The sequence below is a fragment of the Lemur catta genome, chromosome 5, assembly GCF_020740605.2.
Source record: "Lemur catta isolate mLemCat1 chromosome 5, mLemCat1.pri, whole genome shotgun sequence".
NCBI classification, from domain to species: domain Eukaryota; kingdom Metazoa; phylum Chordata; class Mammalia; order Primates; family Lemuridae; genus Lemur; species Lemur catta.
The window spans coordinates 54,079,845-54,107,382 of NC_059132.1; the positions used below are offsets into that span (position 1 = coordinate 54,079,845).

The 27,538-nt window shown below is 43.8% G+C and overlaps 1 protein-coding gene across 1 annotated transcript in view; it reads left to right on the forward strand.

The window, feature by feature from the left end:
* The first annotated feature begins 885 nt into the window (after positions 1–885).
* The window catches only part of JARID2 (jumonji and AT-rich interaction domain containing 2), a 243,775-nt gene continuing 217,122 nt past the window's right edge, over positions 886–27,538 (forward strand). The window contains exon 1 of the mRNA XM_045551826.1: positions 886–1,491. Within this exon, the coding sequence (XP_045407782.1) occupies positions 1,447–1,491 (45 nt within the window). The 5' untranslated portion in view covers positions 886–1,446. The remainder of the gene's footprint in view (positions 1,492–27,538) is intronic.

Sequence of the window (27,538 nt, forward strand, 5' to 3'; positions counted from 1 at the left end):
GCCCCCCGCGCCGCCACGCTCCGAGGCCTTCCCTGGGGAAGCCTCGCGTCCCTCCCCTGAGGCTCCGGGCGGCGCGCGCGCGATTCCTCGATTCCACAGGCGGTTCGCGCCCCGGGTGGGGGCGGGGCGCGCGGGGAGGGGGCTGGCCGCCGGCGCGGGAGGGGGGCGGGGGCGGGCCGGCGTGGGGAGTTCCTTGCTCGCGGACCACACGCTCCGCGGGCCAATCCCGAGCCAGCCTCTAGCGGTGTCGCACGCGGGACACGTCCAAGCGTTTGTTGGCAGGGCCGGGGAGGGGGAGGGGGCGAGGCGGAGGGAGGGGAATTGAGTGACAGGCTTCGCGGGGCAGGCTGGGAATTGTAGTTCCCAGCTCCCGTGGCCATAGCCATTTTGTAGTCGGGGGACTACAACTTCCAGAAGATCAAGGGGACCATTCTAAGGTGCCCCGGGAATAGGCGGCTCTCCCCTGGGCCGGGGGTCCTGGGGCACTCATACCCAGCAGCCCGGCTGCAGGTAGACGCGAGGGCAGGGGTGGGGGCCAGCGTGGGCCGGCCGTGGGGTGAGCGGCAAGCAGGGGAAAAGGGGGTGAGGTGGAGCGACCGAGCGTGCCATGCATTGAGCTAGGGAGCCTCTCTCAATTCCACTCCTGGGCTCGGCGTGGGAGCGATGGCTGAGGGGTTGTCGGGGCAAAGATTCGTAGAGGTCTCTCGGGTGTCCGGTTGGCGGGGCTTCGGGCGTCCTCTGGACTGGGCCAGGGGCGGTCGGCAGCCGGTTTAGCGGGCGCTCGGGTGCTCAGCTGTGGGAGTTTTCGGCTGGCCTTCGGCGGGGAATTAGCCGAGGAGCCCTAACTTGTATAAAAGCAGAGTCCATTTAAAGTTGGGCTGGATAGCCTCTCTCTCATTGGTTAGGGGGCTTGGAAAAAAGAGACTCGGCGAGCCCTCGCTGTGGTGCTGCCGCCGCCGCCGCCGCCGCCGCCGCTGGAGTTGACTCTTCTGCTCGCACTGCTGCTGCAGCACAAACGTGACTTCCAACATTTTTTATTTATCTTTTCCCTTTTCTTTTCCAAGATGTAACTACAGATCAGACACTAAGGACCTTCACGTTTCGCTGATGTAGTTTTTGGAGGAAAAAGGGGGGGAGTGAAGGGCGTCGGTTTTTTTTTTGTGTGTGTGTATGTGTTTCGGGGGAAATTTTCCATTATGAGTGTTTTACTAAAGTGAATTTTTTTTTGTTTGCTTCGTTCGTCTTTGGCTCTTTTTTTTTCCTTCCCAATTTCGGATTTATTTCAAGGCGAATCTGGCTTTGGGGGAAGAGGAAGAAAAGTCGGATTACAAGATCAACCACCACCAACAACAATAAAAACCACCAGGATATTTTTTTGCAAATTTCTGACGGCTTTAAATTCATGAAGCAATTGTCCCCTTTTGCAATCAGCATTTGGATCTCAGAATGAGCAAGGAAAGACCCAAGAGGAATATCATTCAGAAGAAATACGTAAGTGCTCTTAACAACACATCCTTTGACTTGCAGTTTTAAGCAATGGCTGTGAATGTCAAGTTTATAGATAATTCTGCAGCTGAAGGGTTTTAAACACAGCGTCCGATAAGGCTGTTTCTTTCTTTTCTGAAAGAGGGCTTTTCAGGCAAAGTCGTGTCTGCCTAGTTTGGTTGAAAAAACAGATTGGTGTAGAGATACCTCAAGTGAATAAATTGACCTCAAATGACACAACCATAATCTAGTTTTAGATGAAAGGCAAGGGATTTTGGTGGAGCTTGGGGTGGGGGGGAGCTGCGGTAATGTAACTAAACTGCATTCTCAGGCGGATTTGGCCCCATATTGCACTTTGCATGCAAATGAGCCTGTTATTATTATTAATGTTATTTGGAAAATCGTGTAACGCTTGTGTGTTGGAAGCCCTTTAAGTTGCAATCGAGGGTCCGATTATGGCGATCTTCTCTTTGCACTGGCACATCAAATTTAATGTATGTGGTCGTTTTGGCTTATCTGGTTTACAACATAAGCCAGTTGGGAATCATGTTACAGGGAATGCATTTGTTGGGATTGACTTTAATAATGAGGCTGGTTTTGTTTAAAAAATTCATGGTTCCAGTTTTAGGGGAAAGGGACATAGACTGTGGCTAATGTTTTTAAGTATGTTTGTGAATGCATATGTAAGTGACTACAAATAATTTCCCCTGTTAATGGGGCTTCTGAAATTGGGTGATTATTCAGAGATTTAATGGTTTGGAATAGTTAAATTTGTTTTGTGCATATTACAGCTACGTTTTGATTGGCATGAGTAGTGTTTTTGTTTTGTGTGTGGTGGCTTTTTTTTTTTTAAGTTTGGGGGGAGGGAGGAAAGAGGGGGACCGAGGGATTAGCCAAATATGCACTCGAGTGATCGGTGATTAGCTGCATGCTTTAAATCAAGGAACTCATTTTTTTTAAAAGGCCAGATGAACATACATTAGGAATAATGCAATGTTATAAGAAAGTTTTATTTAACTCGAGTAGACAAATTGGTGTTAATATTTCCCTTTTTTGATCAGTGTGGTGTGTGTAATGGGAGATGACCTTCGGGGCACTGGTTTTGTAAAAAAATATATTTAATGGAAAGGCTGAATGCCTCTTCTAGAGCTGATCCTAATCGAGACACGTAAACTTCAACTATGAAAGAAATGTAAGGTTAAATAATCAAGCCCAACTTAGAAAGCTGTTCCATAAAGAATTTAAGAATTAAAATACATCCGCATTGCAGAGGGCTGGGTAGAATGCAAAGGGACTAGTTTAAACTCGGGCTGTAGAAACTGCATGGAGACAACCTTGCCTTGGAGCGTGGACGCCTTCCCCGGGCTCGTCCCCTTCGGATGAAGCCACAAAGCAAATGGGGTAGAACTTGGACAAGAACCGCCCCCCCATCCGGACCTCGTTAAGTTGGAGAGCGGCGTGGGGTGGGTTTTTGTGTTGCTGGTGGTCAGCAGATCGCGTCAAGTCGGGGCGTCCGGCCGCCAGGCAGCGGCTGGCGGCGGCCGCGGGAGGCGTAGTGCGAGTTAACGCTCCGGGAGCGGAGCCCGTGCTCCCGACGTGCTCGAGCCGGCTGCGCAGGGGACGGCGCGCGGGGGTCGCGGCGGGCTGGGCCGGGGCTGAGCGGGCGCGCGCGCGGCCTGTAGGGGGCAGGCTCCGGGCTGCCGGCGGGCGCGCGGGGCGGACGCCGGGAACCCCGGGCTGGCTCGCGGGTGGGTGGGGCGCGGGGGCGGCGCGGCCCGCGGGGCCCGCGGAGGGGAGCGGGGGCGTGGGCGTGCCGGGGAGGGGGCGCGCGGCGCACAGCTGCAGCGGGCGCCCCCCGCCGCGCGCACGGCCGACCATGGCTGCGGCGGCCCCGCCAGCTCCCCGCTGCCCTGCCCGCCGGCTCCGGCGCAGTCTCGAGAGCAACAGGTTAAGCCGGCGAGACGTCAGCGCGCCCCCTCCCCGCCCCCCGGTTTTTCCCCCGCCGCGCGCCCGCACCGCCGCCCTCGGTCCCTCCCTCCGCCCCCCGCTGCTCCCGGTTCCCGGACGCTCGGGGCCGCGTTCTGTTGTCATTGTGACGTCACAAAGGGACGGGCCCGGGTGGAACCTTCCCCTCCTCCTCCGTGACGTCAAAAGTCGGGCGGGAGGTTCCAGGCGGAGCGGAGCGGGGCGGGGGCGGGGGCTGCCGCGGAGCCCGGCTGCTGCGTGGGAGGAGGAAGAGGAGGAGGAGAATGGGCCGGGCCTCTACCTTCCGCCCCGAAGCGCAGCTCTTCCCACCAGGTGAGCACCGGGAGAGCCTCTGGTCCCCAAACGAGTGCCACCGGACCTCGTTCTGATTCCACTTAGGGCGGGTGGGGAGCAGGGAGAAGGCGCCTTCTTTCTGCAGGAATGTTTTCACTTCCTCTGTTCCAGGTCTTTACTGCTGTGGTGCTTGTGTGTCCTCACCAGCGCTTTGTTGGAGGACCGTGTTGTGGATTCCGCCACCTTGTCACTTTAGGTCGTGTTGTGGGTGTCTTTCAGGATGTGGCGGGATGCCCTTCAGGGTGATGCTGCATAGCAGCAATTGTTGCCCCTTCTGGAAGCCTTGCAGTACCACGGTGGGGGGCTTTTTGCTGTGCCAGCTCTGTGCCTACTGGGCGTATTTTGGGGGGTTTGGACAGAGGGAAGACTTGTCATTGATACATGAACTTAGAAGAGAACAGAACTCTTTTAAGTCTCAAGGTGTTCTGGGATTAGTTCTTTCTGAGCAAGAGAACCAGAGGCTCAAATTGGGTCCATTTCCTGTTCTGTAAAATGGAAAAAGTGATACCTGCCTTTGCCACTTCACTAAGTCGCTGAAGAGATCATGTGCCTGAATGATGTAAAACAGTATGCTGCTTTATATGTAAGGTGGCATTATTATTCGAGCTGGTGGAAGGCAGCATATTTCGTACAATTGGTCTCAAAAGCCTTAGATGCCTGCTGAGTTGCCATTTAGTTTATTGCCTTAGCAAAGCAGAGTTTGGGGGTGTGATTGTAGATGGTAGGCTTTGGGAGAAATGATTGTTATATTTTATATTAAATGATATCCTTGAGAAACTCATAAATTGCAGTGTAATCCCGTCTTAATTGTGTTGGGCACGATTCCCACTACAATACCTTAAATAACCCAAAACATTTGTCTTTTTAAAGCCCCAATGTACTTGGACAGTGAAAACAGTTGCATGTTTTACTCTATGGATATTTTCTGCCATTTCTATCGCTCCACTGGTTGGATATTCCTAGGGAGAATAACAGATATGATATCCAGGCTTCACAACCATTTGATTTTTGCTTTATAGCAAGTAGGAATTCGAAATAAGAAAGAAAATCTCCGCCACATGAAGATAATAATTCATGCAATGAGCAAGAAAACAAATTACCCGTTTGATTTCTAGGACAGTTCAAATGGAATTTGTAAGTTTTAAGTATCTAATTTTCTGATATAAAAGTGCAGTATGATTAAAAACTGAAAAAAGTTTGCATTATAAGGTTCCAAAGCAGGATTTACTGTAATTACATACAATTGTAAAGAAAAAGTAGAAAGAACACCAGAATATAGTGGTCGGATTTATGAGCTTTGTTTTTAAATTTTTTCCCACTGTTTTACACAAATTGTCCAATCAGATTATTTTACAGTTCTAGGGGAAAAACTTACACAAGTTATTTAATTGCTACATTTTTCCTTTCCTGGGCTGTTCACATGTCTTGCTTTCCACTTGTTTCTAGAAGTGGAAAAGCTTGTTTTTTGTCACATTAGTCTAAGGTAGAGGCAAGCTATCACTGTGTAGAGAATAGTACCCAAGGAAAATATAATCAAGTCCTGAACGTGTCAATAAAATTTAAAAGGAAAAATAAGTTATGTACAAAAATAATCCAACTTGGGTTATTATTACCTGGGTTATTACCTTATTGTAGGTTAATACCTGACTTGTGTGTCCCTATAGACACTGGCCCAAATAGCCAACTAGAATTATTTGGTACTTAGAGGGTGTATAATGGCTGTTTTTCCTCACAGTAAGTTAAACCAGTCCCTGTTGCTGAGCTGAGGGTTGTTGACTCGCTTCCAAGTGGTTTGGAAATAACTACAATGTTAATCTTAATATATACCCTGCTCCAAAGGTTATTTAAACTTTTCTCCTCTAGCAGGAGAAAATCTTTTGGAGTATATAACTAGTGTCTAATATAATTCAAAATGGAACTGTTTTTCCCCACCCCCTTTCGAAGAAGACATGGGAAAGTCATACTAAACTTAGTCAATTAAAACACTTAGTAAAGGCTAAACTGAAGTATTTTTAAGCTAGTGTTTCGCCTCTGGTGTAAGGACTCAGACTCCTGACGTTGTTGTCTGAATTCTCGCCATGTCATTCTGATCTTCGTAATGTTACTGTTCCAAGTTTCCCCCAAGGTTGCAGTAGCAGCTCTCCTAACCTTCGACCTATCCAGCCTACTTGCTCTGTTGGCCGCAAGACATCCTAGCAGATACCCCAGCATGCGGATACCCCAGCATGCGGCTCCGGGCCAGTGGGCAGCTCTAGGGTGTGCCTCTGTCCCCTTTGGCTCGCACCCAGAAGTCTTGCCAAGTGTCAGTTGTTTGTTCTTAAATCTGGTTATTCCAGTTGGGCTTATTATTGTAATTACAGTTAAATATTATGTCAACCTTGAAAGGAGTGTGAAAAGAGTTGGTTTCTGTGAAAACTTTAAGTTGAATGTTTTGGGAAGACTTGATAAAAGTCAATTGCTAAAAAAAATAAGGCTGTTAAATTAGATGTGGGCCAGACATTTAAAAGATTTGGGGGAAAATATGTATGGACTGCTCAGTCATTGCTTTGCAAGTGATTGCCTTTTTTAAGAACAAAACTGAAGTTATGCCCAAACTCCCTCCCTAACAAACCAGAAATTCTGATGTATAACAGTAAATCTTAAAGAAGTCTTAAACTCAGGAATAAGACCATGACCATGTATCAAAAAAATTGCAATTAAAAGTAAAATTTGTGTGTTTAAGTTAAAATAAAATGTTAAGGAATATGTTCTTTTAAAAAAATGGTTTGTTGGCTGACAAACTTGTTTCCATTAACTAACTGATTCCTATCACCTCTGGTTCTTATACACCTTCCAACTGTATTTAGCCTTAATCCCTCTGTCTAATTCAAGCCACATAGCATAGGTAAAATGTGAATCAGTTTAGAGTAGTCCTAGTGAGTGATTTGTTTTAGTTTTAGATTTAAAGGTAATTGTGCCATTCACTGGATAGCAGGGGGCAGGAAGATTAGTGATTTTACGCCTAACTCATGGAGTTCAGAAGCTTGTATCTTGTAATCCGGCAACTTTAATTATATTGTCTTACTTATGAGATATTACTGGAGGTCTGCTTCATTTTAAATCCTTAAGCCTACCTGTTAATGAAAATGAGACAAATTGAAGCACAGTTTCTTAGTTGCAGTCTATTACTTTTTGCTTTTTCTTTCCATCTGTCAGATAAGTATATTCCTGTGACACCCCAACATAAACCTCAATTGCTTTTCCAGGCCCCAGTCTTCATTTTTCTGGTTTGATTTGTCCATAAAGCCTTTCCATTGCAGGCTTCTTTTATTCTGGGAGATGGGAGCTTTGACTTTGGTTTTCTAAAGCTGTGATATCTGTCTACTTTTTTGTAGACAATTTGAGTGAGAGAGATTTTTTTTTTTTTTCTCGTTATGGGACTTCAGTCAATCCTATAGCCTTCTGAAAACCTCAGGCTTTTTAATAAGGCTTTTCCCCATTCAAATCTGATTCAGAGTAAAATCATTAAAAGTGGAGCTGACCCATCGTTTTGCTCTTGGTGGAGTCATCCTGCCCCCTTCCAGGACTTCCTTTTCTTTCGCTTCTTGCAGGTGGCCTTTGTCTTTCTTGCTCTCTTAGAGTCAGGCTGTCTGGGATAGGAAAGGGCCTCTGTTTTCCAGATGCAGATATTGTCCCAGAGGGCAAAGTCTAGGTCATATCCGAGTGAGCAGCCAGAGCTTGACTGCAGCTCTGGATCCTCTGGGTTTCTTTCCAATTCTAGCACTGTTTGTCTTGCCACAGATTTCACTATTATTGTGAGGATGCTGCCCACCTCTCCTGAGGCTCTCTTTGCCATTTGAAGAGATGTGCCAGAAGAGCTAGGATTGTAAAACACACTTCCAGATGGCCACACAGCACCAAGCCCTCTTGAAAGCATTGTGAAGAGAGGACCCAGTCAGTTCTGAAATAACCATCCTCATTTATTGTTTCCATAGTGAGTTCATTCGAGAAAAGGTGTTTTTGAGTCCATTTTACAGATGAGTAAACCAAGGCGATAGACTGGCCAGTGGTTAAAGGCTGTGTTTCCTCCTCACTTTTTAGTTCAGAAGAAATAGAGGTAAAATGATCAGGGTAGCCCCGAAAAGGGAAGAGAAGGTCATAAAAGGGGCTGTTGGCAGCCTTTGGAAAGGCTTTTTGTTTGAGAAAGTTGGGGAAGGGAAGGCAGTTTTGTCAGTTTCCAAGAACAGGAGTGTGTGTCTCAAGTGCGTGTTCGTGTTATTGTTTTTTTAAGCACCAGTTGGTGGAGCTGCCCCTTATCCCCAGCTGCCTTCTCCTTGAGTCATCTTTGGAAGGAGAGCTGAGATCCCAGAATCCCTTGGTACTGGCTGGTTTGTGCTCTGTGTTTTTACAGGTGCCCCCACCACATTCTTGGGGTGTACCTGAGGGCCAGCGTGGGCTGCAGAAGTTCTTTATGCTTGCAGAAGCCAGTCTGATTTCCCAGGGCTGTGACAAATCGGCTTCAGTACTGTTTCTTGCGCTTGTATTGTTGCCCCTGACTTTGCAGCTTAGGGGACCATGAGGCACTGGGGAAATCATTTTGCCCTCGGTCCTCACCAGGGGCTGGGCCATCCATTAAACAAAGGCTATCCAGATGTGTTAATGAGGCAGCGTGAGTAATGGGAACATTATACATAATTACTCACATAATCATAGGATGTATGCGGGTGTTAGAGAAAGAGGAACCCTACTGGTAGAAGTTCTTGAGAGCTGTTCTTGAGAGCTGGTGCTGCCTAAAAGGCCTCAATTGGATTTTAAATTCTAAGTTTGTAAGTCTGTCAAGCTCCACCACCCATGAAGAGGAAGGCCAGTGAGCACTGAAATAATATCAACAGCAGTGTTTTTGTTACCATGAATCCTGGAAGGTTAATAAAACACATAGCCACAATTTTGCCCCATGTACTCCCAGTAAGGTGCTTTCTGCATACACATTGTGCCCTCGAATACAACAACCAGGTATTTTTTCCAGTAATATTTCCCTCAGGGGAGGAGTGGGGACTGTGGGTGGTGTGTGTCTGTCTACTGGGAGACTCTGGTTTCCTGGGACAGCAGCCCATGTATCTCTCGTGACTATATCGTCCAGGAGAATATGGAAGACGTTTTGGCACCTGTTTTATTGCACTCTTAAAATCTGGGTGGTTCTTTCTCCATTATTTCCTAACCACCATTTTGGTGCAGGCTGGGTCTACAATGGTTGAGTGTATTATCTCTTGGTTCTCATTTCTGCCAGCTGTTAAAGTGTTTGGTGCCTGTGGGGGCAGAAACAGGTGCCAGGAGGAAATGAGAAGGGATTAGAACTGAGCATGTGTTTCTTGCATTTATTCCTTCCATCATAGATTTGCAGAAGAGAGCTCAATGAATGCTTATTCTGTTAAGCAGCAGAGTTGTGTGCTGTGTATATGTGCCTTATGACTAGTACTGCATGGACTTCAGTAATGAAATGCCTCGAATTTGGACAGGCTTGTTTTGAATTTATGGGGTACCTCTGTGGTGATGACAGGGTTGGGAATGTGAGCCTAGTTCAAGTTTGGCCCTGTGTTAAACTGGCTGTGTGACCCAAAGCAAACTATACAACCTCTCTGAGCTACTTCCTAATCTGGAAAACTTGTTCCACGCATTTAAGAGGCCTGTTGCTGGGAGAGCCAGGGAAAGTTTTGATGTGAAAGCACTTTGTAAACTGCATATTGATGCACAGATACTCAAGGTATTATTACACAGTTGGAAATCACCAACCTGGAGACATCAGTCTTGCCAGCAGCCTTCCTAGCTGACTCAGAAATAAATGAATCAAATGAATTCTGCACTTTGACTCTTAAAAAAACCAAGTGAATAGCAAGTAACAGATTCACTTTGAGATATAGAACAAGGCTTTAAGGTTAGAAGGTGATGTAATCACCACCCACCCGTCTCCATCCCATGTTGGTTGTATCTTCTGTATCAGCCAACGGTTGACTCCAAACATGTCTTGGCGGTAAATTAGAGGGATAGGTTGAGAATTAAGATTAGAGTGGCACTGAACCTGTGCACTAACATGTTTAACCAAAGAAGGAATAATCTTTGAAATTGAAAATCTGTCCTCACTGCCTGCTGGGGGCAGTGGAAAGAAAATCTGATCTAGGTCTGTGGCCTTCAGGATCAAGTCTAAACCAAGTTTGTTCTCAGCACAGCATAAAAAGCTCTTGCTTTACCCTGGGCTTATCTTGCTTCCAATCCAGTTCACACATCTCAGGCTTCAGCTGAATCTGGCATTTTTGCCTTTGCACAACCCAGGTCTTCTGCTTGCTCAGTGAATGCCTGAGCAGCCCACCACTTCTGCCTGAGGCCTGCCTGGGTAGCCTGCCACTCCACTGCCCTAGGCTCTTTCTCCCTGTTGACTGGTCTCCTCACACCTTACTTCTGGGTGCTGGAGTTATTTGTTTACACATTATCTCCCAGTTAACCCCACAGGAGTAGGGGCTGAATTTGGTCATGGGTCACTGTTAATACCTAGTACTTTGTATACAGTTAAGGAATATTCGAGTTAAAGCTTTTGGTGGAGTTAATCAAATACTACCTAGTAATGGGAAGAAATTGGTATGGATCTAGTGGAAAAAGATGGACTTAACTAATCAGAATTTGGGCACTTTTAATTTTACAGCTGAGAGTTCTTGAGGTGTCTAGTACTGCTGTTAAGCAACCTGCCTGAGGTTGCACATTTTGTCCAGTGCCTGATAAAATAGAAAGTCCTCTCTATTACCTGCCCTTGGATGGGTCTTTCTGAGATTTTTTCTGAGATGTGGTAAGTGCAATAATTGATTCATATTCATGGAAAAATAAAATTGACTTGTAATCCCCATACCTAATGAAGCCAACAGCATTTTCGCCTTGTGAAAATGGGGTTTTTGCCTTATAGGAAATCTTTCAAAGCAGACAAGTATTCAGAGATAGAAATCATTGATATCACATACCAGATACTCCTCCGCTGGGAGATACATAGTTTAACAGATATCTATATGGGCTCATACTCTTTAAGTACTGTATTTTTTGTTACCTGTTTTTTGCATTCGCGTCAAAATACAATGATTTTTAATGGCTGCAAGGCACTCGGTATATAGCACAGTTTTCTTGACCTGTCCCTTCTTGAAGGCTTTTTCACAGTTTTAGGGCTGTTGTACAAAATGATGTGTGCAGCGCGCTTTACATGCTTGTATCTTTTGGTACTTAACTCCAAATTCTTCAGTGTGAAATCACTGAGTCAGCAGGGCCAGCGTTTATGTTTTGGTCCCCTTGTAGCACATCGCTTTCTTGGAGGGAGGCTATACTAATTTACAGTCCCACAGGTAGTACGTGTTAGGCCAGCGGGTTGGTTTGTTTGCTGGCTTTTAAAAACCAATACAGGCATTTGTAACGAGTAGTAAAGATGTCAGTTGAGTTTTATTTAAGTTTCTATTTTCTTCCGTGTCCTCTCTCAGGGCATTTAGAACAAAATGAGATAAGATATGTGAAAGCACTTTGTAAAACAAAATTGCTGTAAGAACACAATGTGTTATTAGTCAGAACAGATCTGGGAGTGAAGGGAAGGGGAGAGCCTGTATAATTGTACAATTATATTTTTTATATGTATGAAATGCTTTTTGGTGAGGACGTGTAGATACTTAAGTAATAAAGATGACCCAGAATCACATTGTTTTCACCTGTGATTTCAGCCTTCTTTGTAAGGTGGGCTTTTTATGGTTACAAAGGTCCCTTTTGTGGTTCAGTTAAATACAGCTGGTATTCTTTGCTTGCTTACCACATTCTGGCACTGTGTTAGGTGTCTGGAAATATGACATTGCTCTTATCCTAAGAGCATTTGCAGTTTCGTTGGCAGCAGGGATGCAAAACACTGTGGGAAAGAGAGCACTGGCTTTGGAGTCAGACTGAAGTTGAGGCTCTCTTTATATATTGGGTGATCTTGGGTACATCACTTCACCTGTCTAGGCAGGCCTTAGTTTATTCATATATGATGGGGAGAATTATACCTTCATTATTGGTCTCAAGGTCAGTTTAGGGGAGACAGTCAAATTTTAACGCATGAAGTGCTTTGTAAATATCTAGACCATGTTATTCTGATAAGTCCTTCAGGTCTTTGTGGCTGTAATTCTCTAAGTGCAAGGTTGCAGAGAAAACAGTGTTTCTGGGTCATCTTTGCTGATTATAGTATATCAAGGTTGTCTGAGGAAGAGGATAGAAATTAGTATGGATACATAGCACTTTTTCTTCTCATCAAGGCTTGCTTTTTCTTCCTAACTTACAGAAAAATGCATTGTTAATCTCTTTACACCCAGACACACTTTTCTATTGATGGGATTTTTCTCCCTCTTTCTCTCCTAGTTTGAGAAGATGAGGGTAGTGTCACAGTTGGGGCTAAGAGAGGCAGGCAGCCTTACTTTTTACGTTTAAGAGCATACTTCTGAATGAACTGTTGTGCCTTCCTTTTTCATTCTCCAGTCAAGATGTCCCATTAGAGATGAGGTGGAACCTAATATTTATTGGTTTTGCCCAAATTGCCTCCTTTTCCATTCTTATGCTGCCCAGAGCACTAAAACTCTGTTCTATTTTCAGCTTGTAATAATGTCTTGATATTGGAGGATGAAAGAGCTCACGTGACTACAAAAGACATTTAATAAGGAATCATGGTCTGGAGTCCCAGTCAAATTGGTAGCACGTGGTTTTCATCTGCCTTGAAGGGCTTTAGTTATATTGTTTTGCCTCAGCAGAGCTGTGATGCCACAAAACTGGGCCCTCCACACGTGCCAAGTGACTCCTTTTCAAACTGATGATTCTCAGTGGTACAGGCCACTGCCTGTGAGAGATGCCTGAGGAATGGTAGACTTGATTTCTTAATCTTTTGAAGATCATGAAATGTTTGGTATGGCTTCTTCCAGTGAATTCAGGAAAGGGGCTGGAGACTCCAGTCTTATTAAGGAGTCTGATTATTTTAGTGAGTTTTGTTTAACATTCAGTTTCACCTGCTCTTCAGCCTTCTCTTTTTTCTTTTTTCTTTAATTTCAGCATATTATGGGGGTACAAATGTTTATGTTACATGTGTTGCCTTTGCCCCACCTGAGTCAGAGCTTCAAGTGTGTCCATCCCCCTGACGGTGCCCACCGTACTCATTAGGTGTGAATATACCCATCTCCTCCTCCCCCCCTACCTGCCCAACACCAGATGGATGTTACTATTATACCAGCACAAAAGTGTTGATCAGTTAATACCAATTTGATGGTGAGTACATGTTGTGCTTTCTTCAGCCTTTTCACTGGGCCTCCTAACTGGTTATAATTTTTGGAGAGAGGTTTATTTCATATATTTATTTATGTATCCTGCACCTCATTCCAAAAAGGATTTAAGGCCACAATGAGCTGTCATTCCAGGAATATATAATTTTTGCTTCTGTCTAACCAAAGTTCGTTTTCTAAATGCAAATAGTGACAGCCAGATTAAAATATGGATAGTGAGCAGTCCTCAGTGCAGCAGTGTTTGGGCTGAGCAGTTGTTTTAGCTTTGAAAACTTGACCCAAAACATTAATTAAAGGCACATTTTGCTAAGTAGTATTGGTTTTGACACTCTGACAGAACTTTTAATTTGAAAGAAATTTAAAGGTGCATAAAAGTCATCCTCCTTGATAATTACATCCTCCAGTGGCAGAAATCAGATTTCTGTTTAAATACCAATGGAGTTTATCACCTTTTTCCACAGTGCAGGGGGCCAGGGGGGAGTCTGGTTTTAATAATGAATTTCTGAACTTGAGTTACTTTACGGGGAGTGATTGGTGGGTGTTACTGCATGATTCCATGTTCTGTCTCTTTAAAAATGTTTTTCAAATACTCATTCCCTATCCTAATCCTCAAAACTACTGTTAGGATTCCAAACCGCTGTGGTTTAAACTTTGCTGGAATCTAAAAGGTGGCTGACAGAGTGAAAGGAAACCTCATTTAAATAAAGAACATATTTGGCTTGCCTGATTGTCCCAGAGTCCGGGCTCTGGGCATATGTGAACCAAGGGCCAAGTCTCATAGTTGAAGAGATTACTTGTTTCATTCTACTGGACTCCCATCACCCCCTTGTTCAGTATAAACACCATCAGTTAGTTCTGCAGAAACGCCTGCATCAAATAATAACTTGCAGAGCGTCGTGTTATGCTGAATTCTTATCTAGATGAAGGAGTGCAATACTGCACAGTCCACTGTACTTGTGATAAATCAAAACGCTAATGATGCTATTAAAATGGGTTTTCTTTTGGCCCTGGTAAGCTAGAAAGCATTGGGAGGTGGGGAGGATGGGTCTGACTTAGAAATATCTGAAGCTAAAAAGTGGTGTTTTTTCGTTTTCATTCTAATTCTGTTCCCTGCTCTAATTAAGATGTGGTCGCTATACCAACACTGGCATACCCTAGGATGAAACACAGTTTTTACTCAACTAGCCTTTTTTCCCTTTCCTTCTTCCGTGAGACATGCTGAAATTGTCATGTTATTTCTTTCCAGAATTTGTTGGAGCATTAGGCAAAGCCTTTTGGGAGTATAAATAATGATGATTATAAAGAACAGTCAGTTTACCAAGGAAGGCCATTATCTTTGACTTGCAAAGCTTTTACAGCCAAACAGTGTTTGCTTACAGTTGTTTAATACAAATGAAGACCATAATAGTACCTATTTTAAGAGGAGTCCTTTTAATCCCTTTGTACATGGAGGTCATCCCAATAAAGAACAGAAGGTGTCACCTTGCCTCGCCATCACACAGCTTGTTTTTCAGGACAGGCCTTGTATACCTTCATGAAGGCCTTGGATGGTGTTTCTCTTTGAAGGAATGTGGTTCCTGGTTGCTTTCTTTTCTGCCGTCAACAGCAAATAATCATCTGTTGAGAGTTAAAACATTTCTAAAGTTAGTAAGTAATACCTAAGTTACTTTTAGAGTCCCCTCCTTCAAACTGCTTCCTATGTATGAATTCAAGGATGGTTTCAAACTAATTTAAGGGACTTGTCTTAGTAGGTACTGTCACTGAATTATAATATATTATATGTATAATTATATATATGAAGTTAGAATCTCAGGCTCTTAATTTAGCCCACAATATGGCTGCAGGTGAACAGGAAGCTCAAAATTGCTGTTTTTATATGTTTGGTGTTACCTGCATAGCACTTTGCACTATCTTGGCATATGTGGCTGTCTTTTGCTGCTATATGCTTAGCACAGTGTTATCCCTTTTTTTATCCTTTCTTTTTTACTTTCACTTTCCCAACTTACTCCAGTCCTTTTGGCAGTTCTGGTTTTCTGTTGGCGTTTTAATGGCCTTTCAGTTCAAGGTGAAAGGCCTTTTATGTATCTCAGTCTTTCCCTATTTTGCAAGCAAATGTTATAAAAAAAAATTGAGTGTTTTTTAGTATATTCAGAGTTGTGTGGTCACCACGACTATCAATTTTAGAACATGCTGGGCGCGGTGGCTCACGCCTGTAATCCTAGCCCTCTGGGAGGCTGAAGAGGGTGGATTGCTTGAGGTCAGGAGTTTGAGACCAGCCTGAGCAAGACCCCGTCTCTACTAAAAAAAAATAGAAATAAAAATTATCTGGCCAACTAAAAATATATATAGAAGAAATTAGCCGGGCATGGTGGCGCATGCCTGTAGTCCCAGCTACTCAGGAGGCTGAGGCAGGAGGATCACTTGAGCCCAGGAGTTTCAGGTTGCTGTGAGCTAGGCTGATGCCACAGCACTCACTCTAGCCAGGGCAACAGAGTGAGACTCTGTCTCAAAAAAAAAATTTTTTTTCGAACAGTTTTATCATCCTTAAAAGAAACTCCATACCCATTGGCAGTCGCCTCCCATTTCATCCCAGTTCCCCCAGCCTCTGGCACCCTATGTATGAATTCAATATGAATTGAACGTGGACATGCTAACATCTACTTCCTGTCTGTGGATTTGATTTACTTATTCTGGATATATCGTATAAATGGTATACAATATGTGGCCTTTCGACTGGCTTCTTTCACTTAACATCATGTTTTAAAAATTCATCCATGCTATAGCAGGTATCAGTAGTGCATTTTTTTCCACCAAATAATATTCCATTGTATGGACATACCACTTTTTGTGTATCTCTTTTGTCAGCTGATGGACATTTGAGTTGTTTCCACCTTTTGGCTATTGTGAATAATGCTTCTGTGGACATTAGTAGGCAAGTTTTTGTGTGAATACATGTTTACATTTCTCTTGGGATACTTCAAGTTAGAAAAGCATGCACTCACGCATCATTACTAAATTTATTTCTTGCATTGGCTGTGTGTGTGTGTGTGTGTGTGTGTGTGTGTGTGTAGATTGGGGAGATGTGGGGGCTCCGTCCTCATTTTCCTCATTGCCTGATTTCCACTCTACCTTCCACTTGTGGCTGGCCAACAGTGGTTTTATTTCCCACCCCTTTGCAAAATATAAGCACTGTTTGCACATGCTTGTGCTAGAATTGAATGCTTCACGTGCTTAGTGGTTGGACTCTGAATTTCATCATAGGATGATTTGCTTTTTGTGGGTGCACAGGTGTCTTTTGGCTGTAGTTGTAGGTCTTCAGATGAGTCTTTCCACAGCATTCACCACATAGAGTTTTGGAAGGGATAGAGTTGAAAACCCTACTTTCCCAGAGCCGGGCTCCTGTGTGTGGTTTATTCTTTTGGAGGAGAGACTGATTTTCCTGCCTTGCCTGAGGTTTTGACTTTCTTGTGGTTATCTATGTTAAGATTCTTGGCAGAGGACTATGGGGAATAGACTATCTACCTAGAAATTCTCTCTGATTTTCTTGTTCCTTCCAGGCCTGCAGAACCAAAAAGGGTTAAAAAAAAGTCCTTCATAATGAACTCCTTTAAGAACTGGGAGTTCTGTTAAGGGGAATGGTGCCATATTTTTTTGATATTTCTGATTTTACCAAATTTATTTTCCCCAAGTTGGTGTGAAATTGTTGAGATGAGATTGGTCTTTAATAGAGTCAGGTAATTTTTGCCCATTTTTAAATGTGCAGAGAAAGTATAAGGCAGTGGAAGAGAAGGTGGTGAGGCTTGCAGATGTCTCCTGGCCCCATGGTGTTGGTGAGCATTTTGTCAAGTGGGGAGTACATGTTCTGATTCCCTAGGAGTGCACGTCTGGGTGTGGCTGACTGTGAGCTTCCCTTGAGCTTCTGGGTGATAGGAAGCCAAACACCAATGTGTCTGTCGTATTTGGAGTCTCACTACATAGTGCGCAAGTTCATTGTCAAAAAATTCTTTACTAATGGTGTTAATCATGCTTTTCACGTTCTGGTTTTTCTGGTATGGCTCTTTATTTCAAATTGACTCCTATGCCCAGGTCATTAATTTGGCTTACCTAACGGGGAGCCCTTGACAGGCACCTGTATTCAATATTTTCTCTGTAGTAGCCAAATAACCAAGAATTTACTAGGTTAGTTACCTCAGTTTAGAAAATAGGGGTGAGTGTGCGAATATCTAAGAAGGAGTTAATATTTTAAAACTTTGCATTGTTTAACTGGAAATGTGTGTTCTGCCAGGCTGCTTTTGTGTGGCGTACCTATAACCTATACACATACTTGTGCCATTTCAAAAGCAAACGCCACATCCCTCCTACTAAAATTGCTTATTAGAGCTAATTTTAAGAATTGAGTTAGAACTGCCCTATAATGTAATGCAGAATATTTCCCAATAATGCCTAGGTTAACAATGATAGTCTTGCTGTATTGTGCAAAAAAGGCTTCTGTTCAGACCCAGCTGGGTTTCAGGCTTAATTCATTGCTCTATGGTGGGATCACCACAGCTGCTGTGGGGCCTTTACAAATGCAAAAAAGCTGTCAGTGTTTGTTTCATCAGCCGCATAAGTGATGAGGCCAAGTTGAGGAATCCAATCCAGTGCGCAGTGTGCAGGCTGTAGCCATTATTGTTTACAGAATTAGTGTGTTGGAGCTTTAAAATAGTTGGCACATCGTCTGCCCTTTAAAAGCACAAGACTAAGGAACGGGACCAGTTGGTTGTCCTTGTCATGTTGGCCGGACCCAGCCCAGCCGTTGGCTTTTAACAGTTACCACTCCAGCCTGTGCTGTGGCACCTGACCCTCTGTGGATGAAGTGGGGGTGCTGGATTCTTGTCCCTTTAGTTCTGCATCCCAAACTTAGGTTTGCATATTTAGAGTTTCATTATATTTAACTGAGGTTTAAAGCCTGTCAACGGAAAAGAATCCAAACTCTGTAAAATAATTTAAAGAGGTTTATTATGAGTCAGATGTGAGGACCATGACCTGGAGCCACGCCCAAGAAGCCTTGAGCAAGTGGACTCGCTGTGGATGGGTTACAGTTTGGTTTTATACATTTCAGGGAGACGAGAATTACAGGTAAAGTCATAAATCAATACTTAGAAGGCTTACATTGGTTTGGCCCCCAAAAGTGGGCCATCTCAAAGAGGAGGGGGGGAGCGGCTTATAGGTTATAGGTGGGTTTAAAGACTCTTTGACTTGTAATTCGTTGAAAAATGAAGCTTTGTCTAAAGAAAGACTTGGACTGTTTTTAGAAAAGGAAGAGACAAGACACTGGACATATATTTGTTCTGTAAATTGAGGGACCTGCAGGTGTGTCTTGCATAGCCTTAGGCCGGTTAATGAGTTACAAAGGGTGTCTGCGAGAAGGGAGGGGGGCATGATGAGGCATGTCTGATCTCCCTCCTCATGGCCGGCAGTTCAGTTTTAGGGTATCCCCTTGGCCAAGAAGGGGTCCATTTAGTCAGCCAGTGGAGGGGAGCCTTAAGATTTTATTTTAGTCCACAAGCCTTAATCATTCTCCCAGCTCCAAATACGTATGGGACTGTCAGCTGGGACTTCACATATCTGTGCGGTAACATTCCAGATTTGGCTCTGTTGAGATTTCTTTTGTAAAGTGATATTGCTTTGGGAATTGCCCCATCTATCCCCATGGATACAGAAGTTAAGGCTACTTCTTGGCTGAAAGCCAAGAAGCTAAGGAAGTCCCACTGGACAGGTCACTTTCAAGCCAATTAAAGGGCATTCTGCAGGGCTCTGTGTGGATGCTGTCTTAACAGTGTAAGGTGACCCCCCCTTCTCCAAGGACCTGATACAGTTCCTTTTGGGCTGGGTAGGCCAGAGTCTGGAACCAGCATCCATGTCTTCTCAGGATAATGTGGAATTGTCCCGGCCCCTCTTTCATTTTAACCTGATTTCCTTCCAGTCCCCTCCTCAGCTCAGGGTTCTTTCTGAAAGTCCTGCCTCATGGAAGCTGGAGGGCATGGGTGGTGGCCAGTCTGTACAGGTTTTAGAAGTGTAGCTTGTCATTGTCAGGTCTCTGAGCCAACGTGGATGAATAATTATGCTTCCTTCCTCCCAGCTGGAAAGGTCCCAGAGTGCTCTCCCATATTCATAAAAAAGATGGCACGAGGCTCAGGGTCTCCAAATTAAAGGTCAATACTGATCAGCTCTATCTCAAAGAACTGTCACCTGTGCTCTGCTGGATTCATTTATGTCTTCACATTTTACCCTGGGAAGTGGCTGGAGCCTAAGAAGATACATGGGTCCCATGCATCTTTGTGGTGTTTGTGCTGATTAAGCAGAGTTTGGGGATCCTTGTATGTCCTCACTTTAACAAGGTCTTTAAAGTGGTCTCCGACAAGTATATTTCATCTCTTAGTTACAGTGAACTTCCAACAGAACAAACATAAATATCAGTCTAGGTTTTTACTTCTTTCCTCCCACGCTCCCACCTTCTATTTCTCTCTCTCTCTCTCTCTTTCTTTCTCTCATCCTCTCACCCTGGGACAGTGGTAATGAAAAGGAAAATAGCAAACAATGAGTTCCACATCCTCTCCCCCTGGGGGAAGGACTAATTTGGAGGTCCTCATAAGGAAACAGCGGTTTCATGGTCATTGTTCCTCGCACTTCCGTTGCTCAACCTGTTTCTCCTGCCCAGGGTGTGTGTAGTATATTTTGGGCTTCAGAAATCTTTTATCAAAGCCCCTTCTGCTTTTTTGAGTCATTTTGAGGCAAAACGTATTTTTGTGGTAGTTTGTAAGTTCTGTTTAAAAAAATATTGTGATGGGATGGTAAGAAATAGTTTTGTGAATACATACAGAAGTGTGTGTGTGTGTGTGTGTGTGTGTGTGTTCTCAGTGACCCCGGGAGACCTCCCTAGTGGCTGGCCTAGAAAATGCTCTGCTCTAGTAACAATCAGGGTGGCAGTTGACCACTGATTGTCCCCTGGCCACTTACTAGCTGAGTGTCCAGGAGGATCACCGGGTCATGTCTTAAATTCTCAAGTGTTCCCTATAACCAGGGGTGCACATGCCTCCCTGAGTGAAGATTAGATGTAGGCATTCCCTTCTACCTGCACATCAGTGTTGCTTGCTTCTAGCTGCTGTGATGGAGTTTGGATTAATACTGACATTACAACTCGCTGGATGGCAAACAGTTAAGTTGTCCCCTTTGGCTGTAGGGAGAGATGGTGAATTCGATGCTTTGAACATAAAACAGAGTCCACAGAGACCCTGGACTTCCTGGGGTGCCATTTTCTTCCTCTCCTGACCTATTCTTAAAGAAAAGAAAAAAAAAACCCCAAACTAAGAGCCACTCACCAGTATCTGACATATGACCAAGTGAGTGCCTTTCGTTTTTCTGTGTAGCAATAGCTCCAAGATCTGCTCAGAGGGGAAGCAAAAGGCATGTTGACAACCACCAGGAAGGGATCCAGAATCCTAACAAGCTGGTTGTAAACACCAGTTAGGTGTGTCAGTTGTGAAATAATCTAGGTACAGAGATATTCTGAGAATCAGGTTTCAAGGGATAGCAACATGTAGACAGACTCTGAATACTCTAGGAATGGAGTGTGCTAGTTGTAGCACACTAGCTGGTTGATTGTTTGAAGCCATGGCTTTGAAACTCCTTATGAAGGACGTTATTTTGGCTGTCCTGCCTTCAGAAGTCTGGTGTGATGCATGAACAAAATTTCACCTCGGTTGCATTACTGAGGACTTTAGCAAGTGCCTCCCAGCCCTCTGTCTGCCAGCTCTTTGTTACTGTACATTCCTGTAGATGTGCGATGGCAGATTATTGGGCTGTGTGCATGCTGATCACTGGAGGGGTATATTATGGTTATATTATTTTACCTATACTCTTGAGGATGTGGTTGTGTTACTTGGGGACCTGAGAATAAAATTCAGCTGAGAGTTCAATAAGAGGAAAATTGGTTCCATGAAATGTGTATTGACAGACTCCCAGAATGCTGTGGGGTTAGAACTTCTTCGAAGCCTTAACCAACCGCAGAGCTCACAGAGAGGGGATCGGTTAATAGAAGGGCTTATAGAAAGTATGTATGGACTCCCCCCAAGTCCAGAACGAGGCTGGGTGGTGGACGACAACGGGACGCTTGCCCCTAGTGTGCCCACATACTTACTCGAAATTGTGTTAAGGGGTGGTGACCACCACTTTTTCCTTCTCTGGAAAGAACAAGCCCCATCACTTAATATGGAAAGTTAAAATCTTCAAACCGTCTCCGACAGCATTTTTGACCTGCTTTTTGTAAGGGTAGAGCTGGATTTTTCCGAAGAGCTTTCAAAACACAACCTAAAAGCTCATCTTTGAACTTTTGCTGTTGTCTCCAGTGGGTTTTCTTGCTGCTGCTAATAGAAAATAAAAAGTTCATTTGCCAAAACGCTTGTCATTTCCTTCTTAGGAGTGCAGCTTAACGCCAGGACTTCATTTAGTCGGAGGAAAATGGTTGCCACCTCCCTGTTAAGCTTCTTTCCGTTATCCAGTTGTGGCAGAATGAGTGCTGGGGCGGCCTGGGGAGATGAGGGTAAAAGAAAGGAACAGCTAAGAAGTGGTTCTGCAGAATGGAATGGTTCTGCCTGCATGGAAACGACAGTGGCTTTAGAAAGGGTGTAAAATGGGAGGGGGGTGGCAATCGCTGAAGCATGACAAGCCTCCAAAGCTCCTGGGACTTGAACACAAAAAAGGGAGCTTTTTGCAGCTCTTTCACATGCACACGTCTCCCTCTGCTCCATCCATTCCCCCCTGCTGTTTTGTAAATCTCCCAGTTGGAAATTTTTAACATGGGAGAGCTTCTTCCTGTGCTTCAGTTGGCAGAATGCTCACACGCAGCTGCAAAGAATTTGCTTTTCCTTTTCACAGCATCTCTCATTTAAAAGCATTAGTGAGACTACAAAACAAAATAAAAACTTGAGGATTTTTCAGAAGTGGAAGCCAAGTTTAATTAAAGTCAAGGAAGTTGGGGGCTATAACTCTTTTGTTAAACCTCTTAAAGTCAGGCGTGTGCCCGTGCCAGTGGCAGGCAAGGTGGGAAATGCCAGCGGCTGTTCCTCCTTAGAAAATTAAAAGGCCTGCTTGTCTGGTGTGTGCTGGGGAATATTCTAGAATGTATCAAAAGATATGCTGAGCCATGATCTCTTTGGTGGCCTGGAAATGTTTGCCAGTTGTTAGGTGGTTGCTCCCTTCTGGGAGGTGGAAAACCTTTAAATAGCTCTTTGGCTCCTCCCAGCCCTCTGTAAAACCTAATCTGTAGGCCTCCTCTTCCACACTCCACCCTTAGTCCCTAGCCCAAGTCTGAGCTGTGGAAGGTCTTGTTAAAAAGTGAAGTTTCTGGTTTGATAACCACTTCCTAACATTGGATTTTTAGTCTAGTGTTGGGAAGTGTCCCTCCGCATTTTGGGTGCCAGACCAGTTTCTTGCTCTAGGACACTTTGTAGATGTCCATGAACAATATAGATTTACAGAGTTGGCAAAAACTCTCTGTCATTCAGGCAGTATTTACATATGTCTGAAGTGCTTCTTCTAGCTGAAGTAGTGGGCTAGTCAGACCCTGCATAGGATCTCCACGAAGGATGCTTAGAATTGACCTCCCAGACTGAAGATAGGTACATTTATTTGGTGATGTGGTTAGCCTCACTGCAACAGTTTCATTTCTTCCCTGAGTAATTATGTAGACATTGGTGGTTGTTTTTTGGTTGTTGTTTTTACATAAAGAATAATAACATAAGAGATGTATGCAGAGGGAGCATACACATTCCATAGTACTTCTGTAGATCCTAGCACTTCAGAGGAAATGATTTGCTCGGGGTTTTCCTTGGGTCTTCATGTATTTGAACCTATTTGTGAGGAAGCTGACAATCCCCTTCCCTCATTTTATAGGGTGTGGAATTGATATTTTATGGAAGTTTCCGATTGCAAGTCCGGTCAAGCTAACGTGTGGTAGAGCTAGAACTTGAGACTGTACCTTTGGACTTTGCAGTGACCGTGTTGCAGAGCTGTTGCCCTCTGGTTTAGGTTTTTGCTCTGCCTTGAAAAAGCCGTGGGACCTTGGGCAAGTTGCTTTACCTTCCTACAGTTGAATTTTCCTTAGTTGCCAGTAGCAGCATCTGATTGGAACGTAGATTTCCTCTCCAGAATGCTATGATTTTACTTCCCTTTCATTTTATTCAGTTTTTTCTTTTTTTTTCATTTATTTTTCTTTTTTCCTTTTTTTTTTTTTTTAAATGGAAAGTAGAGGCCCTGCCGGAAGCCAGGCACACCTGCTTCCCAGTTTTAATTCCACATATATTGATTATCCACTTTGTATTATTTGTCTGAATGTAGACTCTTTTCTTCTGTGGTGGGAAGGGACATGTGGGGGCATCTAGGATTGAGACGAAGAAAGGCTCAGGAGGGTTTGAGGCCCATGCGTGCTAATCACACAGGGGTGTTATTAAAATGCAGCTTCTCTTTCAGCGGGTCTGCGTTGGGACCTGAGATTCTGCATTTCTAGCAAGCTCTCAGGGAAGACCCACGCTGCTGGGCCCACACTTTGTGTAGAAGGGCTTGGGACTGACTTTTTTTTCTTGTGGGTAGATTCGCGCAGAAGCTCACTTTTTTCTTCATGTCTCTGTCCCAACCAGAGCAGCCCTGTATTCATGGAGGGGGGTGGGGATCCCCAGTAAGATCTCTGGTACCAGCAGAAGTTTGAAACTATCCATTCTGGAAGATCCAGCTTTCTGAACCAGTAGAGACTGAAGAGCCATTCTCCTAGTTTTAAAGGTATTTAAATCAGTGATGGGATTGTGAAGCCTAAACAGTGCTTGAAAAAGCTTCTTTTGGTGTAGTGCTTTCTACATTCTTCTTTTCTGGGGACCATTCTTCAGTTTTTATTCTGGAAGGAAGCCTGACAGACCATGAGCTATAACGCATTGCCTGTGTAGCGTTAGCATGCATTTTCCAAAACTTTTGTCATGTCTCGTTTTGTAGACAGAGAGCATTCTCAGGAATTTGTGTGTAGAGTTCTTATTGTTTTGCTGCTTTGTATCCAGAACTCACCTTGAAAGCTTTTAAACATGTCTTTTAAAAAAGAAAAGTTCTTCATTGGAGAATAGTTGCCATTGATTGAATGCATATCTTACCTAAATGCTTTACAAACTATTTTGCCTATTCACGTGTTACCACAACTCTGTGATTTAGCCATTTCCTCCAAATTGCAGCTTTGGAAACAAGGCTGGAAAAAGAGAGCCCAGGGTTGGACACCCTTCCCCCCAAGTTGAGATGTTTCATGCTGATGTCTGTTTGTCTTCACTGTCCTGGCAGGAGGTACTACCTCAGTTTTGCAGCCAGAGCCCTGGGTTTCAATACTGCCTCCATCATCACTTAATCCCTTAATTTACTTAGTATCCCCCTGCCTCAGTTTCCTTATCTGTAAAATGGGAGTCAGAAGTTTGCTGCCTGGGTCACTCAATTTTGAGTGGCATTGGCCGTACATTTTATAGTATTAGGATTTTATGTATTATTGGCACAGTCAATGAGTTTGTAAACTCAATCTCTCCCCCCTCCCTACCAGTGGTTCTTTAAAAATCATTCTCCCATGTGTTAAAGCAGCAGTCTTAATGATTTTTGTCTCTGGAATTAAACGGTATGATACTAGGTTAGGAGGTTATATTTATGTTTTGTTATTAACATAAAGAATAAAGCCCAGCAAGTAGCCATCTACAGAGAAGGAAGTTGGGTGATTCAGAATATGGTGTTTACTAGATTTTGTGAGTATTCATTTTTTAAGTGCTAAGTTTCCTCATGTGTGGGTAGGTGGAGGGGGGATTCCTTCTGCCTGGAAACATCACAGCTTCCTCATACTGAGAGTTTTGCATGTCCTGGTCTTCCCCACTGTTATTTTTATTTTTTTTTAATTTGAGGTTTTTTTTTTTTTCTTTTTTTGAGACTGAGTGTTGCTCTGTCTCCCAGGCTAGAGTGCAGTGGCGTCATCATAGCTCACTACAACCTCAGACTCCTGGGCTCAAGTGATCCTCCTGCCTCAGCCTCCTGAATAGCTGGGACTATAGGCTCCTGCCATCAGGCCCAGCTCATTTTTCTGTTTTTAGTAGAGATGGGATCTTGCTCTTGCTCAGGCTGGTCTCAAATTCCTGACATCAAGTGATCCTCCTGCCTCGGTCTCCCACCATCTTTAAGATTACAGGTGTGAGCCACTGCTAAAAATTTTAGCCTGGCTAAAAATTTGAGTTTTATTTGCTAATTATTGAATACATACACACAGTTGCTTCTCTGTAAACATGCACTGAATTGAATGGCCAAATAATTTATATATGGGATGTGCACTTACAATCTTCTGTTCTAACATTGTCCCCAGTAGTTTCCTCCTTGACAGGTTCCTATTTATAAAAGTGAGGAAGTGATTTTCAACTAATGATTGTGTTCTTTAAAAAACTGTTTTTCAGGGTAGTCTTCTTGAAGCATGATTTTTGGAAATAATGTGAATTTGTAGGACCCTGGCTTTGAGTTTCCAAAGATCAATGTCATTAGTGTGGGGATACTGACTGAAGAACATACTGTTTTATTTTTCTTTTCTTCTGTATCTCTAAAAATTTGTCTGTCATGTATCATTTCCCTTCCCTATCTTTAAAAAAAAAAAGTCTTGGAGCATTAATAAATAATTGTTTCTTTGCATTTTATGAGAATTTGGGGGGATGTCTTTAGTGTTTTTGCATGTTTCTTTAGAGGTATAGGAAGAAACATGGATTTTTATGTTAGAGAATTATGTGATTCTATTTTATCTTTACAGAAAAGCTGCATATTTCTATGCATAATCTAGTATTTTGTTCTGAAGAAACATGTTCCATTTGTAAAACAGGAAATGTGTGGGAAAAGGGCAATTCAGCAGCATGTTGCTGCACTTACAGGTTTATTTTCCTAAATTCTGATAATCAAACACAGCCAAATAACCGATGTTTCTAGAGTGGTTTATTATATAACAATCCAGCAGGTGAAAGTAAGTTTTTAATGTCTGAAGGGGAAGACTTAAAAGGCCAGGGCAAGCAGTTTTGTTGACTCTCCTTTGATTTTGGATTTTTCTGTCCATGGTGATCTTTGCTACATTTAGTCTAGGAAGGAGATTTTAGAGGTTTCCACTCCCCTTTTCCCAATCCCCCTCCCCTCCCCGCAATTCCAATCCCTGATCACATCACTGGGACCCCTAAAAAGCCATTTACAATCTGATGGTCTGAAGCTCCACCTGCAGTTAGAAACTGGTCATCCTGCTGGATTGTTCTTTCCAAAGGAGGCTGGTAAGAACCTCCGGGCTAAAGGAGGTTTTGGTTGGGCTTTTAGCTTTGCAGTCTCTGGGTAGGTCGCTGAACTACAAGAGCCCTTCAGGTTTCCTATTTTGTGTGATAGGATTAAAACATGTTTGCTGGGCTACCTCCATCTCTCTGTCCTGGGGTTACAACCTCGGGCCAGCCGAGGAGGTGTGCGGGCAGCAGGAACAGCTGTTTGATCTCTCTGGCAAAGTGTCTGGGGTCTGAGAGTGGAGAACCTCAGAGCATGGAGCCGCAGAAAGTCTGGCCCTTGGGGTCAGAAGCAAAGACAAGAATGAGCTGGAAAACTTTGTTTTGACCTAGAAAGAGGTTATGTAGACAGGCTTTTGGATCTTTGGCGTTTCTTTTTTAAAAAAGGCAGTGTGCACAGCTGTATGTTCGGAATTGGAAAACTTCCTACATACACAGCTTCTTCATTAGATACTGATACCGGTTAATTCAAAATCGCTTGTAACTGGAAGCAGCTGCTGTTTCCCAGCTGACGAGGTGTTCAAGTCAGATGCTTTGAATTAGCTGGACTTGGATTATTCATATTTTAATTAAAGTCCATTTTATCCCCCCCCCCAGTCTCTTGCCTCTCCAATGACTGGCTTTTTACAGTAATACATTTGAAATTACATGAGCATCCCAGTAGAAAGGCGTAATGTAAGTTCAAGGACTTGCAGTTGATTATGGTCTTGTATTATTAAGTAGTGAATTTAACTGCATTGCAATTCCCTTTTCTCACCCTCTGAACCTTGCTTCCGTAGTGGGGGAAAATTTCATTCCGTTTAGGAAAGTTGAGACTTTTGTCCCCTTTCCTCTTGTTGGGACACAGTTGTATTAGCCTAATTGCTTGTGTCACTGCTACAGGGAAGGTACTGCATGAAATGGGACAAGCAATTTTCTGGTACTTTTCGTCTAATGGGGTTTGCAAATTAAGCCATGAATAGTGGGGCTTTGGGGCAGTGGGGCTATTTTCTTAGAAGGAAAAAAAAAAGTTAACAAGGCTATGGTGAGACTGTTGTCTGGTGCTTCTGTATTGATGCATAATGTTCACTGAGCAGCTTGTAGGAGAAAAGGACTGCC